Source organism: Staurois parvus, unplaced genomic scaffold (genome assembly GCF_062004578.1).
Source record: "Staurois parvus isolate SC_StPar_1 unplaced genomic scaffold, SC_StPar_1.0 ptg000066l, whole genome shotgun sequence".
Taxonomy (NCBI): domain Eukaryota; kingdom Metazoa; phylum Chordata; class Amphibia; order Anura; family Ranidae; genus Staurois; species Staurois parvus.
Genome location: NW_028317862.1, coordinates 6841170 through 6858111, shown reverse-complemented (window position 1 = coordinate 6858111; position 16942 = coordinate 6841170). Strand labels below are relative to the sequence as shown.

At 39.0% G+C, this 16942-nt stretch overlaps 1 protein-coding gene across 1 annotated transcript in view; it reads right to left on the bottom strand.

Moving 5' to 3' along the window:
• Window positions 1-16942, bottom strand: part of LRRC8B (leucine rich repeat containing 8 VRAC subunit B) — a 60172-nt gene that overhangs the window by 19932 nt on the left and 23298 nt on the right. The window contains exons 2-3 of the mRNA XM_089668909.1: window positions 16473-16585; window positions 1558-3696 (exon numbers count right to left, since the gene is read on the bottom strand). Of these exons, the coding sequence (XP_089525035.1) occupies window positions 1558-3678 (2121 nt within the window). The 5' untranslated portion in view covers window positions 3679-3696; window positions 16473-16585. The remainder of the gene's footprint in view (window positions 1-1557; window positions 3697-16472; window positions 16586-16942) is intronic.

Sequence of the window (16942 nt, the reverse complement as noted above, 5' to 3'; positions counted from 1 at the left end):
CCTAATGTAAGTGCACACTTAGGCTGCTTATGATTTTAACCTAAATAAAAAAAAATTAATATACTGTGTATGTTTTTTTTCAGCTGTCCGCTTTATTGTGACATGGAACAGATGGGAAATTGATAATGAGCTGCATAAATCAAAAGATTTGTCCGCTTTATGGTGACATGGAGGAGATGGGGGATTGGTAATGAGCTGCGTAAATTAGAAAAGAAAGATACTCCAAGGAGTTGGAAGAATAAAAGAGGAGCATTGTCATCTTTTTATTAATTTAATGGTATATACAATCCAGTGAGCGTTTTCACAAAAAGGGAGGTGTAAAGTGGCACTGGATTGGTTTTTTCAGCATATTGAGGGTGCACTTGGATGTAGGAGCTCCAGGATTTCTTTGCACTAAAAAGGGACATGTGAATGTTGTGTTAAAATGTCTCCTGTATTCTTCGTATGTCTGGGCTATGGGGAAGAGTGGCAAGATGGAAGCTGGGTCTGGCGAGTGGGCCTTGTGGATGCTACTTGTTGCCATAGTTAGAAACTGAGCCATTAGGAACTACCTACCAGATACCCCACAGCCCTAAAATTGACTGAGGGCCTTATTGACAGCCTTAATGTGTGCCAATAGTCAGGACTAAAGACTGTTTCTTAACAGTTGCTGTCCTAAGGCCTTTTCTTTTTTTTAGTTAGTTAAAAAAGTACCTCTTACTGTATCCCAACCAATCCCTTAGAGTGCACTCTATCCTAGTGTAGTTTTATCATCATTTATACTGCATTTAATGTAATGTGTAATGTAATTTAATATAAACCCTAATTTTTGCCAATTTAACATATTTATTACTCTGTCTAGCAGACTATGTCATAATCTTTCAGCTGTGTGCTTTATGTTCAATTCTAACCCATATCAATATATTAAGAGCATTTACCACTAAATGGGTAAATGTCTATTTACTGGTAGTAACCCACATCCTGGATAAAGATATTTTACACTTGTGTATTTATCCATGCGTGCAGAGATTTTTAGTCAACCAGATGTGTCAGAGGTTGTTCTTGGAGTCGAGGCACAGAACAGAAAACCCAAAGTCACCAAGCGGTTCCTTCAGGGATGGCGCTACACACACTTCCATCATAACTGGCTGCATAAACCTGAAAACACTGGGATTGTTTGAACTGAAAAATAATCAGCATATACTCACTCTTGTTCCACTCCTCTATAAGATCTTTCAAACATCTGTACTCCCTTTTAAAAAATTTAGATTAATCTATATGAAACTCCTAAATTGCAGATTGCTGATGTTTTGTTTTTTTTTGAATGCGTGTAATTTAAGCACCAGTAAATTAATGTTACAATAAACTTCCATATGCAATTTAACTTGAAACAATAAACACATTTTTCAGTTTATTTTTTATAGCTTGGCTGTGTTATCTTTTTTAAACATAAGCATACTTTTAGGCAAAATGAATGATGTTACTTTGCTTCCAAAAAAGATTATTAGTTTACTTACTATTTATAAATTCAAAGGAAATATTAAAGAACAAAAAAGGTCAGTGGTGAAAAATACTTACATTATTTTTTGTCAGAGCAAAATGCTGGAGATTCTTTAAATGTTGGATTTCCTCAGGGATGAAAGTTAAATTGTTGTAACTTAGGTCCACAACTCGCAGCTTACTGCACAAAAAAAGCTGAAGCGGAACCATTTCAATATTGTTATTGTTTAAGTACAGCTGCTCTAAGCTGGCTAGTGCACCAATCTGAAGTGGAATGTAGGCGATGGAGTTGTGCCACAACTTTAGGCAAGTCAGTTTGTGCAGATGCTGAAAGCTAATAATTTCCTCAACGGTCTTAAAGTTATTTCCTCTAAAGTCAATTTCTCGCAGTTCAGTTAGACTGAAAATGGAATGTGGAATTCGCTCTAGGTCACAGTTAATTAGTTCTAAGCTGGTAAGGTTAACCATTTTTTTCAGACTTATTAATATCAACAACCTATTTCCTTCATTATTAATGCTAAGCTTTTCTAAAAATGGCAACATGTCAGTAACTACAGGAGGAATCCGAGGAATACTACTATTCAAGGAAAGATTTATCAGGTTTTTCAGGTCCTGAAGACCTTCAATCTGTGCAAAGTTGTGATTATCAAGAGGTCCAGATAAATACAGTTCTTTCAGGTTTTTCAAATGAAAAATCCAAGATGGAATCTTCTCAAAGGAAGTAAACTTCAGATGCAGGGACTCGAGGTTCTCTGCTAGAAAGCTCAAAGCTTGTAGATCCACAGTAAGAGTTGAGTGGTAAATATGAAGTTCCTTGAAGATGACCAGCTGAGTGATCATTGGTGTAAGTTTGGCATCTGGTATGAGTTCTAACTTCATAACTTCTATTTCATTGAGTTCAAAGACATTGTCTGGCAACCCATTCAGCATGAAAAGATGAAGTTCTACTTTGTCCTTGGAGCTTCGGGTTAGCTTATTTCGCAGCATTTCCACTGTCCATTCGTTGTTCAAGTTAATTTGTTTCAGTTTGTTCTCACTAACCTCAGACAAAAATATTGAGAAACGCTTGGCGTACAATGGATCATACTGGTCAGCTAAGTGGAGCATAAATGCAAAGTCGTTTTGGACATCTGGGATATCGCTGTAATTACTTTTTTCCCTGACAGCTTCAAATGAATATTGTTTCAATGAACTTCTTAGCATCCACCAGAGGCTATAAAAACAAGCAAACCCATACAAAAACACAAGAAGGACATAAAATGTTGCCAAAACCTTAAAAATTGCAGCAAGGGAATAAACACACTGATACCTCTTGTACCCTGTGAAAGCTTGAATATCAACTATGCAGTCAATTTCAAACGTTATATGCATCAAAAAATACGTAACGTATGTAATAATTATAAGTAGTGCAGCAACTTTAACAATAATCTGTTTCAGGTATAGCCTATAGATGATGTCTTTTTGCTCAACATGAAGGCGGAACCGACGTACTTTTTCAAATAAAGCTTTGGCTTGTTCTCCTTCTTTTTTGTCTAACAAACCTGAAGCGTCGTCTTCTACTGCAGTGGCCTCCACCCCTGACTGTAGAGGCTGTTTCCCAGAATCTGTGTCTTCGGCGTTGGAAGATAGGGAAGTCAGTAGGCGTGACCTTTTGCGTGTCTGATTAATCACAGTTTGTTCTGCAACAGTCTCTGATAAAGCTCGGGTTGTCCAGGGGGAATCAAAACATTTATAAAGAATGGAAACAAAGTGTTCCAGTCTGGAACTTGTGCTTGGGTAGTGAAGCCAAAAATTGCTGCAGATGGCAAATATAATAGTATGAAGAAACACCAGATAAGGGAAAAATTTGGTAAACCAGTGAAGCTGTTTCTCATAGCACACGGCATCAATATAAGAATATTGTTGGCGGTCCAAATCTGTCTGTATTCCTGTTGCGTTACCTAATTTTCCATAGGAACCGGCTGGCAAATGAATTCTTGAGATTACTTGCTCTAGAGGATGTGTACACTGATTGTTCACTTCCGCTTTGCAGGGAAGACAAAGCATTCGGCTTTGCGTGAGCTGTAAAGCACCTGCCAGCACAGCAATCATCAACATGACCATAGTGATGTAATACCAAAACACGTCCCACCATGGCTTTAGAATATGATAGGAAGTCTGGGCATCTGCCAAAAACCTCAGCTCTGTGACAGTTATCATGGCTCCGGGCTAAGACAGCTGTAACAAAGAAATTTACAAAAGTTATTACAAGTAGAATTTGACATGACCATCATTATAGTGACACTGCATATGGTACATCTAAAGCAAAAAGTAGTCTTTAAATCTGAACTCTAGGCAAATAGCTAAAAAAAATACAGACAGCTGTTTTAGGAATTGTACAAGAATTGGTATTTCTGTCCATCCATTCCGGAGATTTACACAGCCCTGCTAGACAGCACAAGTAGGTTAGTGTCCTTCTGGAAGCCCTAGGGATCGGAGTTAGAATGAGGGAGTATATAGGAAAATAGTATATGTATAGGGAGCCCTCCGCAATTATTACGGTGAATGGGGAAAGATCGGAACCTATTGAGATGTCAAATGGAACAAGACAGGGCTGTCCCTTGTCCCCATTGTTCTATGTTATGTCATTAGAACCCTTGCTGTCAACGATAAGGAAGCGTAGAGATGTAAAAGGAATCCAGATAGAAACTATAGAACACAAAGTGGCAGCTTTTGCAGATGATTTGTTGTTTTATGTGGGAAACCTCAGGATAACACTCCCAAACTTAATGAAGTTAATGAAGGAATATGGGGAACTATCAAACTTAAAAATGAACCCAACAAAAACTGAGATTTTAAAATATAAATATCTTAAAAAGCGAAAGAAAAGATACAAAAGGAATTCCCCTTTATATGGAAAGAAAGAGATATAAAATATTTAGGAATAAGACTCACTGCTTCATATAAAGACATGTATAAATTAAACTATATTTCACTGTTTAACGAGATCAAGGTGGAATTGAAGAGATTAGAAGGAGGAAACCCGTCATGGATAGGATGCATAAACCTGGTAAAAATGGTTATAGCACCCAAGATCTTATATAAATTTCAAATGATTCCAATCAAACTTCCAGAAGCTTTCTTTAAGGTAATGAAAGGTATGATAACAAGATATATATGGAGGAATAAAAAACCAAGAGCATCCTATGAAATATTAAGTAGAAATAAAGAGAAGAGTGGATTGGGATTACCAGATTTTAAAAGATATTATAAAGCAGTAATGTTAGTGAGAATTTTTGATTGGACACATAATCTAAAAGAGAAAAGTTGGATTAAAATTGAAAAACAATTGAGTGGAACTAACTTGAGTAAAATTATATGGGTACCAGCACAATATAGAGGATTAAAAGATGGATCAAGTTTCTATACTTTAAATGTTTTAAGGGTGTGGGATAATTTGCACAAACATATGAAGTGGGATTTTAATTCGATATTAATGCCACTAAGAAACACAGAATTTTTCCCTCCAGGTAGAGAGGAGATAACAGGTAGATGGTTTAAAAAAAGAGGATGTTCAACTGAGAGATATATTGGTGGAGGGGGTATTGAGACCATTCAAGGAATTAGAAAAGGAAAAAGGTGAGATCTTTATTAGGTTAGATGAGTGGCGTTATCATCAATTGAAGTGTTTTGTTGTGAGTCTTCCGAAACCACTGAGACCTAGAAAGGACTGGAACTTGTTTGAAAAGTTGTTGGAAGCACGAGGGGATGGGAAACACGGTATTGCAAAAGTATATAAAATTCTCACCGAATTAGACACAAATCATAAGCCAATGTATATAGAAAAGTGGGAAAGAGATATGAGGATGGTTTTTGATGAGGATAAACAGAAGAAAATATATAGGTTATCTCACGGGAGTGTAAGTATGAAAGAGGTAGAAATGAATTATAAGTGTTTGATAAGATGGCACATTACACTGAATGTTGAGCACAAGATGAGTGGGGAAAATTCACAGTGGTGTTGGAGGGGATGTGGTGAGATTGGCACAGTATATCACATATGGTGGGAATGCCCAAAAAATTCAAGTATTTTGGAAGTCAATAGTTCACTTAATTGGGTTGATAACAGAGACTGACATTGGGTTAAAACCAGAGATTTGTCTTCTACACAATATGGAGTTATCAGTGAGTAACTATAAGAAACTAAGTATAGGGGGTTATCTAAATGCTGCAAAAAGTCTGATACCCAAGTTCTGGAGGAAAACAGAGGTGCCGAAGGAGGAAGACTGGATAGAGAGAGTGAACCAGATTACTAGGATGGAAAAACTTTATTATATGCAGGAAGGCAAGATGGGGATATACTATGTAAAATGGGCAAAATGGGAAAAATCTGGATTTAATGGGAAATATAGGAAGGTATAGAGTGATTTGATGTGTTGGATTTTCTTGCTTTGATAAGGAAAAATAGAGGAGAATGCAGAGTGGGCAGAGGGAGGTGGGGGGGAGGCAGGAAAGGAAAAATGGGATGGGCGGGTATGGGGAATTGTGTTACAAAAGTAATATAGAAATTATTTTTTTTTATATTTAAAGTGAATATGTTGGAAAGTGTATTTATTTGAAAAATTAATAAAAACATAAATTAAAAAAAAAAAAAAAAGTAGGTTAGTGTTCTGACTTTTTTTCTACTATAGTTATTCAATACAGCTAGGTCATCTCCCTGTCCCAAGTCTGTAAATGATCAATAGAATTTACACAGCCCCCTCACATAAAACAGCCTAATGGATGACACCATGTACAGTTACTAAATATTGTGATGTCTTCCCTCTACCCCCAGCCTTCTGAATGGAAAGTTAAAGACTGGCAGACTGATGAGATTCTCCCTCTGCTCATTCTGCTTACTCCTCCTTATAGCATATTTCTTGTTAACACATTTGCATGCCGGCTTTCAGTCCTGCCCCTCCCTCTCTCAGTCTGAATGGTGCAGTATAACCACTTCCCGACCGGCCGTTGTATATAAACGGCCGGACGGTGGCACAGTGAAACACCGATCGTCAGACGGGACCTCTGTACCTCTGTACGAGGTCGCGATCATGTGATCACTGATTGGCCAATCAGTGATTACATGCAAAGTAGTAAGCAAGATGTCACTTCTGACATCATTGCTTACTACGTGTGAAATCTGTGAATGATCACAGAGGTCACATGGTACAAGGCTATTCACAACAGCCTTGTACCATGTGACAAGCTGTGACCAATCACAGCTCACTCAGTAGTTCTCAATGGCTGCAAGAATGCAGACAGAGAGAAAGAGAAATGATTGCTTTTACATCCTATATGGGTGTAAAAGCAATCAGTGACACTACTGCTAGGGTGACAGTATGTAAAAAAAATAAAAATAAAATAAATAATATAAAAAAAATATATATATAAAACAAAATGTTTAAAAATTATAATTTTTGGTTATAAACTAATTTGGCTTATTTTTTTTTTTACTAAAAAGATAACGGAATAAATTTTGGCCAAGATTTATGATGAAATATTTTTTATTTGCAAAATTGTATAAAAAAAACACTTTTTTTCAAAATTTTTGGACATTTTCATTTACATAGCAAAAAAAATAAAAATCCCAGCGGCGAATAAATACTATCAAAATAAAGTTTTATCTGTCTCAAAAAAATGGTAAAACATTCATATGGGTACAGTGTTGCATGACCGTGCAATTGTCATTCAAAGTGTGATAGCGCTGAAAGCTGAAAATTGCCCTGGTCAGGAAGGGGGTAAAAGTGTCCGGCCTGGAAGTGGATAAGGAAAACAAGATGTTGATATCAAGTCAAATGTAGGTACTTAAGAGGGAAACTTCTCTTTCCTGGGGGAAAAAAATAATATAGTGTATACAATTACTACACAAGTCATATTGTAATTGAATGTTATTAAAAAATTACCTTTCCTTTTCACTCTGCAGTGCTGTAATTTTCTATGCAATATGGCTACCTGGATGAGTTCTGTACACAGATGGTGTACAGAGGGCCCCCCAAGAAATGCTCACTGATTTTGCCAGAAGTCTGCACTAAGATACAAATCAGATTTTGAGCATCCCCTGCAACAAAAATGTCATTTTTGGTGAGATACTCCCAAAGGGAAATCACATCTAAAAGGATGCAGACCGGGCTTCTTTTCTCATTAGAACCCTGCAAGGGCAGCAGATGATTGCTAATTAAAAATCCGCTCCCATACAGATTCACTCTGCACATGGGCACAGACAAACAAACAGCTATTTCTTCAGAATAACAAAAGGTAGGAATCTGCAACAAAGTTTGTTGAAATCCTTGCAATATACACTGCTCAAAAAAATTAAATCAGATTTAATTTTTAATCAGCATCAAGTCAATTAAACTCCTGGGATATTGATCTGGTCATTTAAGTAGCAGAGGGGGTTGTTAATCAGGTTCAGCTGCTTTGGTGTTAATGAAGTTAACAACCAGTGCACTAGATGGACAACAATGAGAAGACCCCCAAAACAGAAATGGTTTTACAGGTGGAGGCCCTGACATATTTTTCCCTACTCATCTTTTCTGACTATTTCCCACTAGTTTTGCAGTTGGCTAGGGTCAGTGTCACTACTGGTAGCATGAGGCAATACCTGGACCCTACAGAGGTTGCACAGGTAGTCCAACCCCTCCAGGATGGAACATCAATATGTGCCATTGCCAGAAGGTTTGCTGTGTCTCCCAGCACAGTCTCAAGAGCATGAAGGATTCCAGGAGACAGGCAGTTACTCTAGGAGAGCTGGACAGGGCCATAGAAGGTCCTTAACCCAGCAGCAGGAATGGTATCTGCTCCTTTGTGCAAGGAGGAACAGGATGAGCACTGCCAGAGCCCTAAAAAATTACCTCCACCAAACAACCAGAAACAGACTTCATGAGGGTGGTCTGAGGGCCCGACATCCGCTAGTAGGCCCTGTGTTCACTGTGACGGGCGTGGCATCAGACCCCTGACCTTCTCACCAAACTCGTGACTAAAGGACTAGCCAATCTAACACCACAATGTCACGTGCGCAACAATACCACGCCCACCTGCACGATTAAGTATCAGGATGAAATCCTTGGACCCACTGTAAGACTCTACACTGGCGCAGTGGGTCCTGGGTTCCTCTTGGTACACAACAATGCCCGGCCAGTGGTGAGAGTATGCAGGCAGTTCCTGAAGGATGGAGGAATTGATACCATTGAATGGCCTCCATGCTCGCCTGACCTACATCCAGTAGAACACCTCTTGGATATCATGTTTCAGTCCATCCGACGCCAGGTTGCACCTCAGACTGTCCAGGAGCTCAGTGATGCCCTGGTCCAGATCTGTGAAGAAATACTCCATCCATCGTCTCATTATGAGCATGTCCGACATTGTCAGGCATGCATACAAGCACGTGGGGGCCATACAAACTACCGCGTACCATTTTAAGTTGCTGCAATAAAATTGTCGATCACCGAGTCTCGGCCAGATTCCCCACCGGCACCCGGTGATCGCCAAAGAACACTGACAGAGGAGTGGCATGCTCTACTGATCTAGCATGCGGCTTTGTTTTGCTCTGTGTAGCAGAGAAAACAAAGCAGCATGCTTACACAGTAAATCACACCTAGCACACATAGTAAAACTGCACACAGTTATCCCTTTGATTGCCCCAGATTTTAACCCCTTCCTGCCCAGTGTCTTTAGTACAGTGTCAGTGCTTTTTTTTTTAGCACTAATCATTGTATTAGTGTCACTGGGGATGTCAGTGGCAGTGTCAGAATGCACGCGCAGTCCCGCTATAAATCGCTGATTGCCCCCATTATTAGTATTAAAAAGAAAAAAAATTATAGTGTAGACACTATAACTTTCACGTAAACCAATTAATTTACATGTATTGGGGTTTTATTTAGGAAAGACATGTAGCAGAATACATTTTGGCCTAAATGTATGACGAAATTTGATTTGTAAAATTTTTTGACTGGATATGTTTTATAGCAAAAAGTCAAAAATATTGTTTTTTTTTTTCAAAATTGTCGGTCTGTTTTGTTTATAGCACAAAATATAAAAAAAACAGAGGTGATCAAATACCACCGAAAGAAAGCTCTATTTGTGGGGGATAAAAAAGGACATCGATTTAATTTGGGTGCAGCATTGCATGACCTTGCAATTGTCAGTTAAAGTAACGCAGTGCCGTAATGCAAAAAATGGCCTGGTCAGGAAGGGGGTAAATCCTCAGGAGGGCAAGTGGTTAACTAGTTACATTTAGAAAATGCATTTATTGATGTACTAATGAATACAGAGATGCATTCATTTGTGTCTTTGATATCTTCCTGGAGTTCCGCTTCAAATCAGTGGACATTTGTTCCTCCTTGCAGCTACCTTTTGTGACATGGCTACTAGGATCTTTTTATCCCAAAATGTATCCTATCTGTTGATAAAACTTTAAAGCTGAAGTTTTGTCAAAAATAACTTTGCTCCTTAAGCCCTGGTTCACACCATCGCAGCTTTGAAATTGCGCTATTTTCATGCAAATTTAAAGCCGCAGATAAGTACGATTTGCACCTCCGATTTCATTGCGGCTTGTGACTTCATTCAACAGAGTCTATGCAAGTCACAATGAAATTAGAAAAAAAGTAGTGCAGGAACCTTTTTTATAGTCACTGTGGCGATGTGAACAGTTCTATTGCTGGCAATGGGGTGAGACTTGTCATGCGATTTGGAAATGTCAAATCTCAAGACACACGCACCGGTGTTAACCAGGGCTTAGCTGCAGTTACATCACTTACCTGTAATGCCAGGCAGCTGGATTCTTCAGAAATCTTCTTTAAAAGTAAAGCCCCATGTACACAGGACACTTCTGAACGATGGAAACTGACTGCTGGAAAACGTAGGTTAAAAAACGTCTGTTTACCTGCGTTTGCATAACGTGTTTTTGTGCATTTATGAGCGTTGGCGTTTAGAAGTGTTTTTTAAGATAAGCACAGGAGACCTTCCAAATGCCCAGAATACACTGAAAAGTGGTAAATTATTAATTATTTCAGACTGTTTCAGAGAAATACAGAGAGTAGAAGCAGAGACAGCAGTATGTGTTGAGATAATTAGGCGTGAGTTGCTCATTAACATGTCTTTTGTTTCCAAGGGTGGGAAAGGTGTCTGCTGGAGTGAATCAAGCTTGGTAGGAACATCCTGTGAACAGTGTTTTGTCCAGATGAGTACCTTGAAAATGCTTTGAATGCATTTTTCATGATGAAAAAAGGCTCTGGACAGCATTGGGAACTGGAAGAGTTAAAAAACATTTTCAAACGCAAACGCTTATAAACGCTATTTGCCACATTTACAAGCGTTTTGCGTTTGAAACGCTGATAAAATTGACTGCTGAACGCAAGTTTTCTGCGTTTTTTTTCCCAGGAAAGTGGAGTTACCCTTTAAGGAGGAAGCTGTAGAATTAAGGCATATCTTTTGTCAAAATGTAAAATCTTTTATTAATTTCCACATTGCAGATTGAATCTGTATGAGAGTAGTCTTATAATTATCAATCAGCTGCTGAGCCTGCATGGCTCTAATAAAGAAATTGACAGGGTCTGCATCCCTTTAGACAAGATTTCCTTTTAGGAGTATCTTACCAAAAGTGACATTTGTGTTGCAGGGGATCCTCAAAATCTGTCATGTATCTTAGTGCAGACTTCTGGGAAAATCAGTAAGCCAATCACTCAAGCAGGAAATTACATTTTTCAGGGGGCTTTCTGCACACCATCATGTACAGAATGCCTCCAGGTAGCCATATTGCATTGCATTTTACAGAAAATTACAGCACTACAGATTGAAAAGGAAAGGTAGTTTTTTAAATATTTAATTACAATATGAGTCGCATTTGTATATGCTATATGGTGTTTATTTATTTGCTATTTTTTTCCCAGAAAAGTGGAGTTACTCTTTAAGGATGAGGCTGTAGAAATAAGGCATATCTATGGTCAAAATTTCAAATCATTATTCATTTCCACATTGTTTTTTAAATTATTTCTAGCTGAAGTCTGATAGTCTGAACAACCTTGGTTGGGTAAACTTTCTGTGTGAAGATCCACATGTTAACTTCCTTGAATTCCATAAGACGTATTCACTATGCCCTGTGAGTAAGCACTGCTGTGTCACAGAATTCACAGAGCCTGCCTTATGAACTACAGCTGAGAAAAGGAGTTGTAGGAGGCGAAGTCAGTACAGAAATCACTGCTTTCAGCAAGGTAAATGGGATTTGTAGTCCTTAGAAACTGAAAGTAAAAAGCAGAGAAGTTGCAAAGCATGCAGGGAATCCAGGATGTTGCGGAAAGAGATGGCCAGCAGACAGGCAGCACTCACAACATGAAAGGAGATTTTTCGAGTAAGCTTATATTGGATGGACAATAATTACTATTGTTTGTATTATCATTACAATGCTGATGTTATAAAAGGAAAATGTATACTGTGACCACATATCTCCTTTAATGATTAACCCTGTCTGTACTGTACTGGCAGAACTCATTATCAGTTTTCTAGGTATGTTGTGTAAATCAAAGGTCCCCAACCCCTGAGACATGGGGCAGGCAAGTGAGGCTCGATCTGTATTGGCAGCTGCTCGTGTGGCCGTCTGAGCTCTGGGTCAGTGGAGGGGGCCCAGCTGTGGGCTGCGTGTGCGGGGGTCTGGATTCTTGTGGGGGTCTAGTTCCTGGTGGTCTGGCAGGGGTCATGATGCCAAGATGATGAGCCAGTACGACCAGCGCTGCCACTGCCACCCTCCCACCACCACAGGGTGCCTGCTTCCTCTTATCCCAGTGCCACCACTCCCTTTTCTCTCTGTGATCACATCACTCAGCCAATGTATATTTCATGTATCTGTTTAGCTGACCACATGAAGTCAAATTATTATTACAGAAAAATATTATTATTATAAAAATATATTATATTATTGCGAAAAATTATTATTGTTATTGGAAAAAATATTTCTTAATCTTTAGTTCTATCTGTTTGGCTGATCACATGAGCTCAATTTATTATTTTTTTTATAAAAAAAATATTATTATGGAAAAAAAAATATGTTTTTTTTAATTTTTATTTGTATCCGTTTGACTGATTACATGAGCTCAATTCAATATCACTAATAGTATTAAATAATGCTTGTGATCAGTCAAACAGATACAAAAAAATATTTAATAAATACAGTGTATATATTTTGTTTCAATCGAAGTAATAATAATAATATTTTCTCATAATAATAATAACAACAACAAGTTTAGCTCATGTGGTCAGCCAAACAGATACAAAAAAAGATTAAAAAATAAATATATGAATGGTAGGTGAGGTGACAGGCTGCAAACAACTGACCAATCCCTCAATCCCCCCCAGAAGAGGGGCTGTCTCCCGGAAGGCCAGGCTTTGGTGACGTGGAGGTACCACATTTGTCCAATCTGAATTGCTATGGTTGGATTTTATATGATTATAGATTCATGTGCATATTGTACCTTCTCCAGAAGGTCAACTGATCTCAGGGTAAGAATCCACTGACCATGGTGAAGTTTTATTTTGGCCAATAACTTTCTCACGCCACCACCAAAGATAAGCAGATGCAGGTAAGTTACCCTTTCCACCAGGCCATACAAATGCACACTGGGGTCACTAGAGCATGTACTTTTAGAAAATGATCCTTTTTAGAATATGAAGTTGGTCATTCTAAGTTTGGATGTCCTGCAGTGCAGACGTATACAATACTATTAAAATAAGCAAAAACAAGCATTGAATTTCCAACATTACTCATGTGAACCCACTATTTATGTTAGCATTACACTAATATTTACTGTTAGAGTATAATTCAAATAAATCTGTGTTTGTGTATAGCAAGCTTTTGTAATCTTCCTATCAGAACTCTCTAAAATTTGCACCGGAATATGTTGTTCATTTAACAGTTTCGGGTCAAATGTATTTCTTTATCACGGTTTGCTTAGAAAGGCAGTGCCAAATAAAGGAGCTGCCTGAAGAAGAGAGGAGAAAAGGGCAAATAGAACAAATGATTTACAATAACATTCTGAGTAATAAAATACCTCTTAAATATACAAAAAGGACATTCAGTGCTACTAACTCATTCCCCCAAGAATTAATCAGCATGTGCATGGCACTGCTTCTGTTTGCTGAATACAGCAGTAAATTCCCAGTACATCTAAACCTATAATCTTACTAGTTTTCAAAAAGCAATTCATTACACTTACAGAAATGTATGGAAACACACTCCTTCCTTTACATAACTGGAAATAACAGATAATGTGTTTGACTAGTATGCGGTGCTGTTTGAAAGAAACTCTGGGGCAGGGGCGGACTGACAACTCACGGGGCCCCCGGGCAATAGGGCATCATGGGGCCCCTATGTCCTTGCCCAAACTCACAAAAGCCTATGAAAAAGGTACCAGGGGCATCTCATGGGGCCCCCTACTGACCCCGGGCCCTCGGGCAGTGCCCGAGTTTCCAAAGGGTCAGTCCGACCCTGCTCTGGGGTTACTTTACCTTGTACGCTGGTGTGGGTCCATAAAACATCTAATCATATTAGATGATCTTCAGAGCACCTAGGGATCACCAAAACCCCAACATTCTAGTAGGCAATTATTGACCACACAGCTTTCTGGATGATAACTGTACTTCCCACCTTAGCACTTGGCGTTGGTCCCAATGGCCGATAGTAAGGTTTGAGAGAGTACAGAGGCAAGGATAAGAGAAGGTTGGTCAGATAAACAGGATGCTATGTGGTCAATAATTGGATAAAACTGCTCAGGCACTATGAGAATTTTCGAAAGCTCTGAACATAAACTGAGCTGCTTTAAGGACCTTATAAGACAGATGAACCCAGGGTAAACCTTAAAGGATTAGCTCACTCTTACAATATAATTGCCTATGCATTCCAGATTTCCCAATACACTAAAAACACTGCTCAGGTTTTGAAAAAGAAGCCTGTTTTTTATGATCAATCTGGTAAAAGCTGTCTACATAGACATTAACAATAATGAAATACAAAACAGAGAATACAGAATTAGGTTTAGGGGGGAGAAGAATAAAAAGGGGAGCACAATAATATCCACAGTAAACAAAAAAAGAAAGGGGAAAAAAAAAAGAGGGGGGGTGAAGAAATAAATAACGTGAAATAGGAAAACAGACAAATAAATAAACAATAACATCCTGAAGCTAGATGACAACAGTAAGTGACAGAAAGTACAAAACCCACGGCCTATATAGTATAGGCAAATCTAGACCCCAAGGAGGTACAGATAGCAAAGGCAAGGAGAGCAACAAAGTAATAAAAAAACTGTGGAAGGCCTCACCATACCCGAAAACAGAGACCAGCCCGGTGGGGGGGGGGGGGGTTGGGGGGAGGATGGGATGTACCAGTGATATCCATCGCCTTAGCTTATCCAGTCTAGTGCCAGGGGAAGGAAAAAAAGGGGGGGGGACTAAAGGGGGAGGGGGGGACAAGAATAGGTTCACCTGAGGAAAGATGTCCAGGGGGATAACAGACCAGTAGGGATCAGACAGAAAAGAAAACTCCCATTCAAGCAGCCAAGAGGTCGCGCAATACAGAAGATTTTCTGCATGTATGTCAGAGGAGCCAGATCTGGTGTCGAAAACTCTTTTTTTAAAGTGGAACTCTAGCTAAAATACAAAAGTGCAAACAGACAGAAATTTTAATGCAAAAGAGACATACTTTGTCTCCGCTGCATTAAAGTTACTTACCTGCCTGTCTGTCTTTGAACACGCGCAGTTCACTGTAGAATATCTGCAATGCCGAAGCTTACTGCACATGCTCGGGACTGATGTCACCCCATGCACGGTCAATTAAAGCAGACGACAATCAAGAACCGGAAGCCGGGCGCCCAAAGATGTCAGCGGCCAGCGGGAAGCTCTGGGATGTATGTGTATGTACGCATGTAAGATAAGGATCTTAGACGGGCAGCACAGTGGCTAAGTAGTTAGCACTTCGCCTGGCAGTACTAGGGTCATTGGTTTGAATCCCAACTACGGCACAACCTGCCTGGAGTCTGCATGTTCTCCCTGTGCCTGCGTGGATTTCCTCCAGGTACTCCAGTTTCCTTCCACACTGCAAAGACATTCTGGTAGGTTACTTGGATCCTATCTAAACTGGCCTTAGTATGTATATGCATAAATATAAGTTAGGGATCTTAGATTGTACACCCTTTGAGGGTTATGGACTGATGTGAATGTACACCCCACACTCCAAAGACATGCTAATAAGTTAACTAGCTCCGTTCTAAATTGTCTCTAATATGTTTATGTATGAATGTGAGTTAGGGAGCTTAGATTGTATACTCCTCGGGGGCGGGGACTGATGTGAGTGTAAAATATATATGTAAAGCGCTGTGTAAATTGCACTATACAATTACCTGTAATAATAACTAAATAGGGATCTTAGATTGTAAGCTCCTTGAGGGCAGAGACTGATATGAATGTACAATAATATAAATACCTGTAGTAATTAAAATATTAATTACACTTTAACACAGACTTCTTTAGTCCAATGTACCAAAGACATGTTCCCCTTTAAAATGTACTGGGACTTTTGAGGCAACACAAACAAAATAGCTTAAACATATAAATTATTTTATTACAAAAAGCTTGTAATAAAATAATTCATATGTTTCAGCTATTCTGTTTGTGATTCCTTAAACGTCCCAGTACATTTTAAAGGGGAACATATCTTTGGTACTCTAGCATTTGGGATGTTGGCAACCAGATGATGATCCCTGTGTTGGACCCACCTAATTCTTTAGTCCAATGAAACATATGAAGTGCCCAGGTGTAGATAATGTACATTTATTTATGTCACTGTGCTTTGGTCACAGCTGTCTTCAGCATGCAGTTGCATCAGTACTGGACGAGAGTCAATACAGGACAATCTGGCAGACACATCCGCTCTATATAGACTCAGCTGTGTCTTTTCATTAGCCTTTATAATAACCTGTTGTGAACGCACCTACCTGTACACTGCAATCAGAAGCTGAATGAATAGTCTTCAGTCAGGGGGTCTGCATCTTTTAAACAGCCTCGGCCTCTTCATGTCTGCTTTCATTCTGGTGCCGCCATCATCCTCCTGAAGTGAAAAACATAAACTGTTGTAACATGGAACAAAATGTGCAGTTTTGAGACAGTAAGCAATTAGGAAATCCAGAGAAGGGATTGGCAAGTGTTCTCTCCAGGCTCCTGTAATTGTAGAGAAGTGCAATCACAAATGTTTTCTGACGCACAAAGTGCTGTACACAAACGTCTTAATGACCACATTTAGCAACTCTCTTAGGAAACCTGTACTGAAATGACTATTCTTTCAGGAGCATTTGGAGAATGTTGGAAAAGAGATGGTATGCTTTTATCAACGGCGGTGAAAGCTGCCTTTTTTAGGGTTTTCATACCTTTAAAGCAGACCATTCATTAAAGAATAAGTTCACCTTTT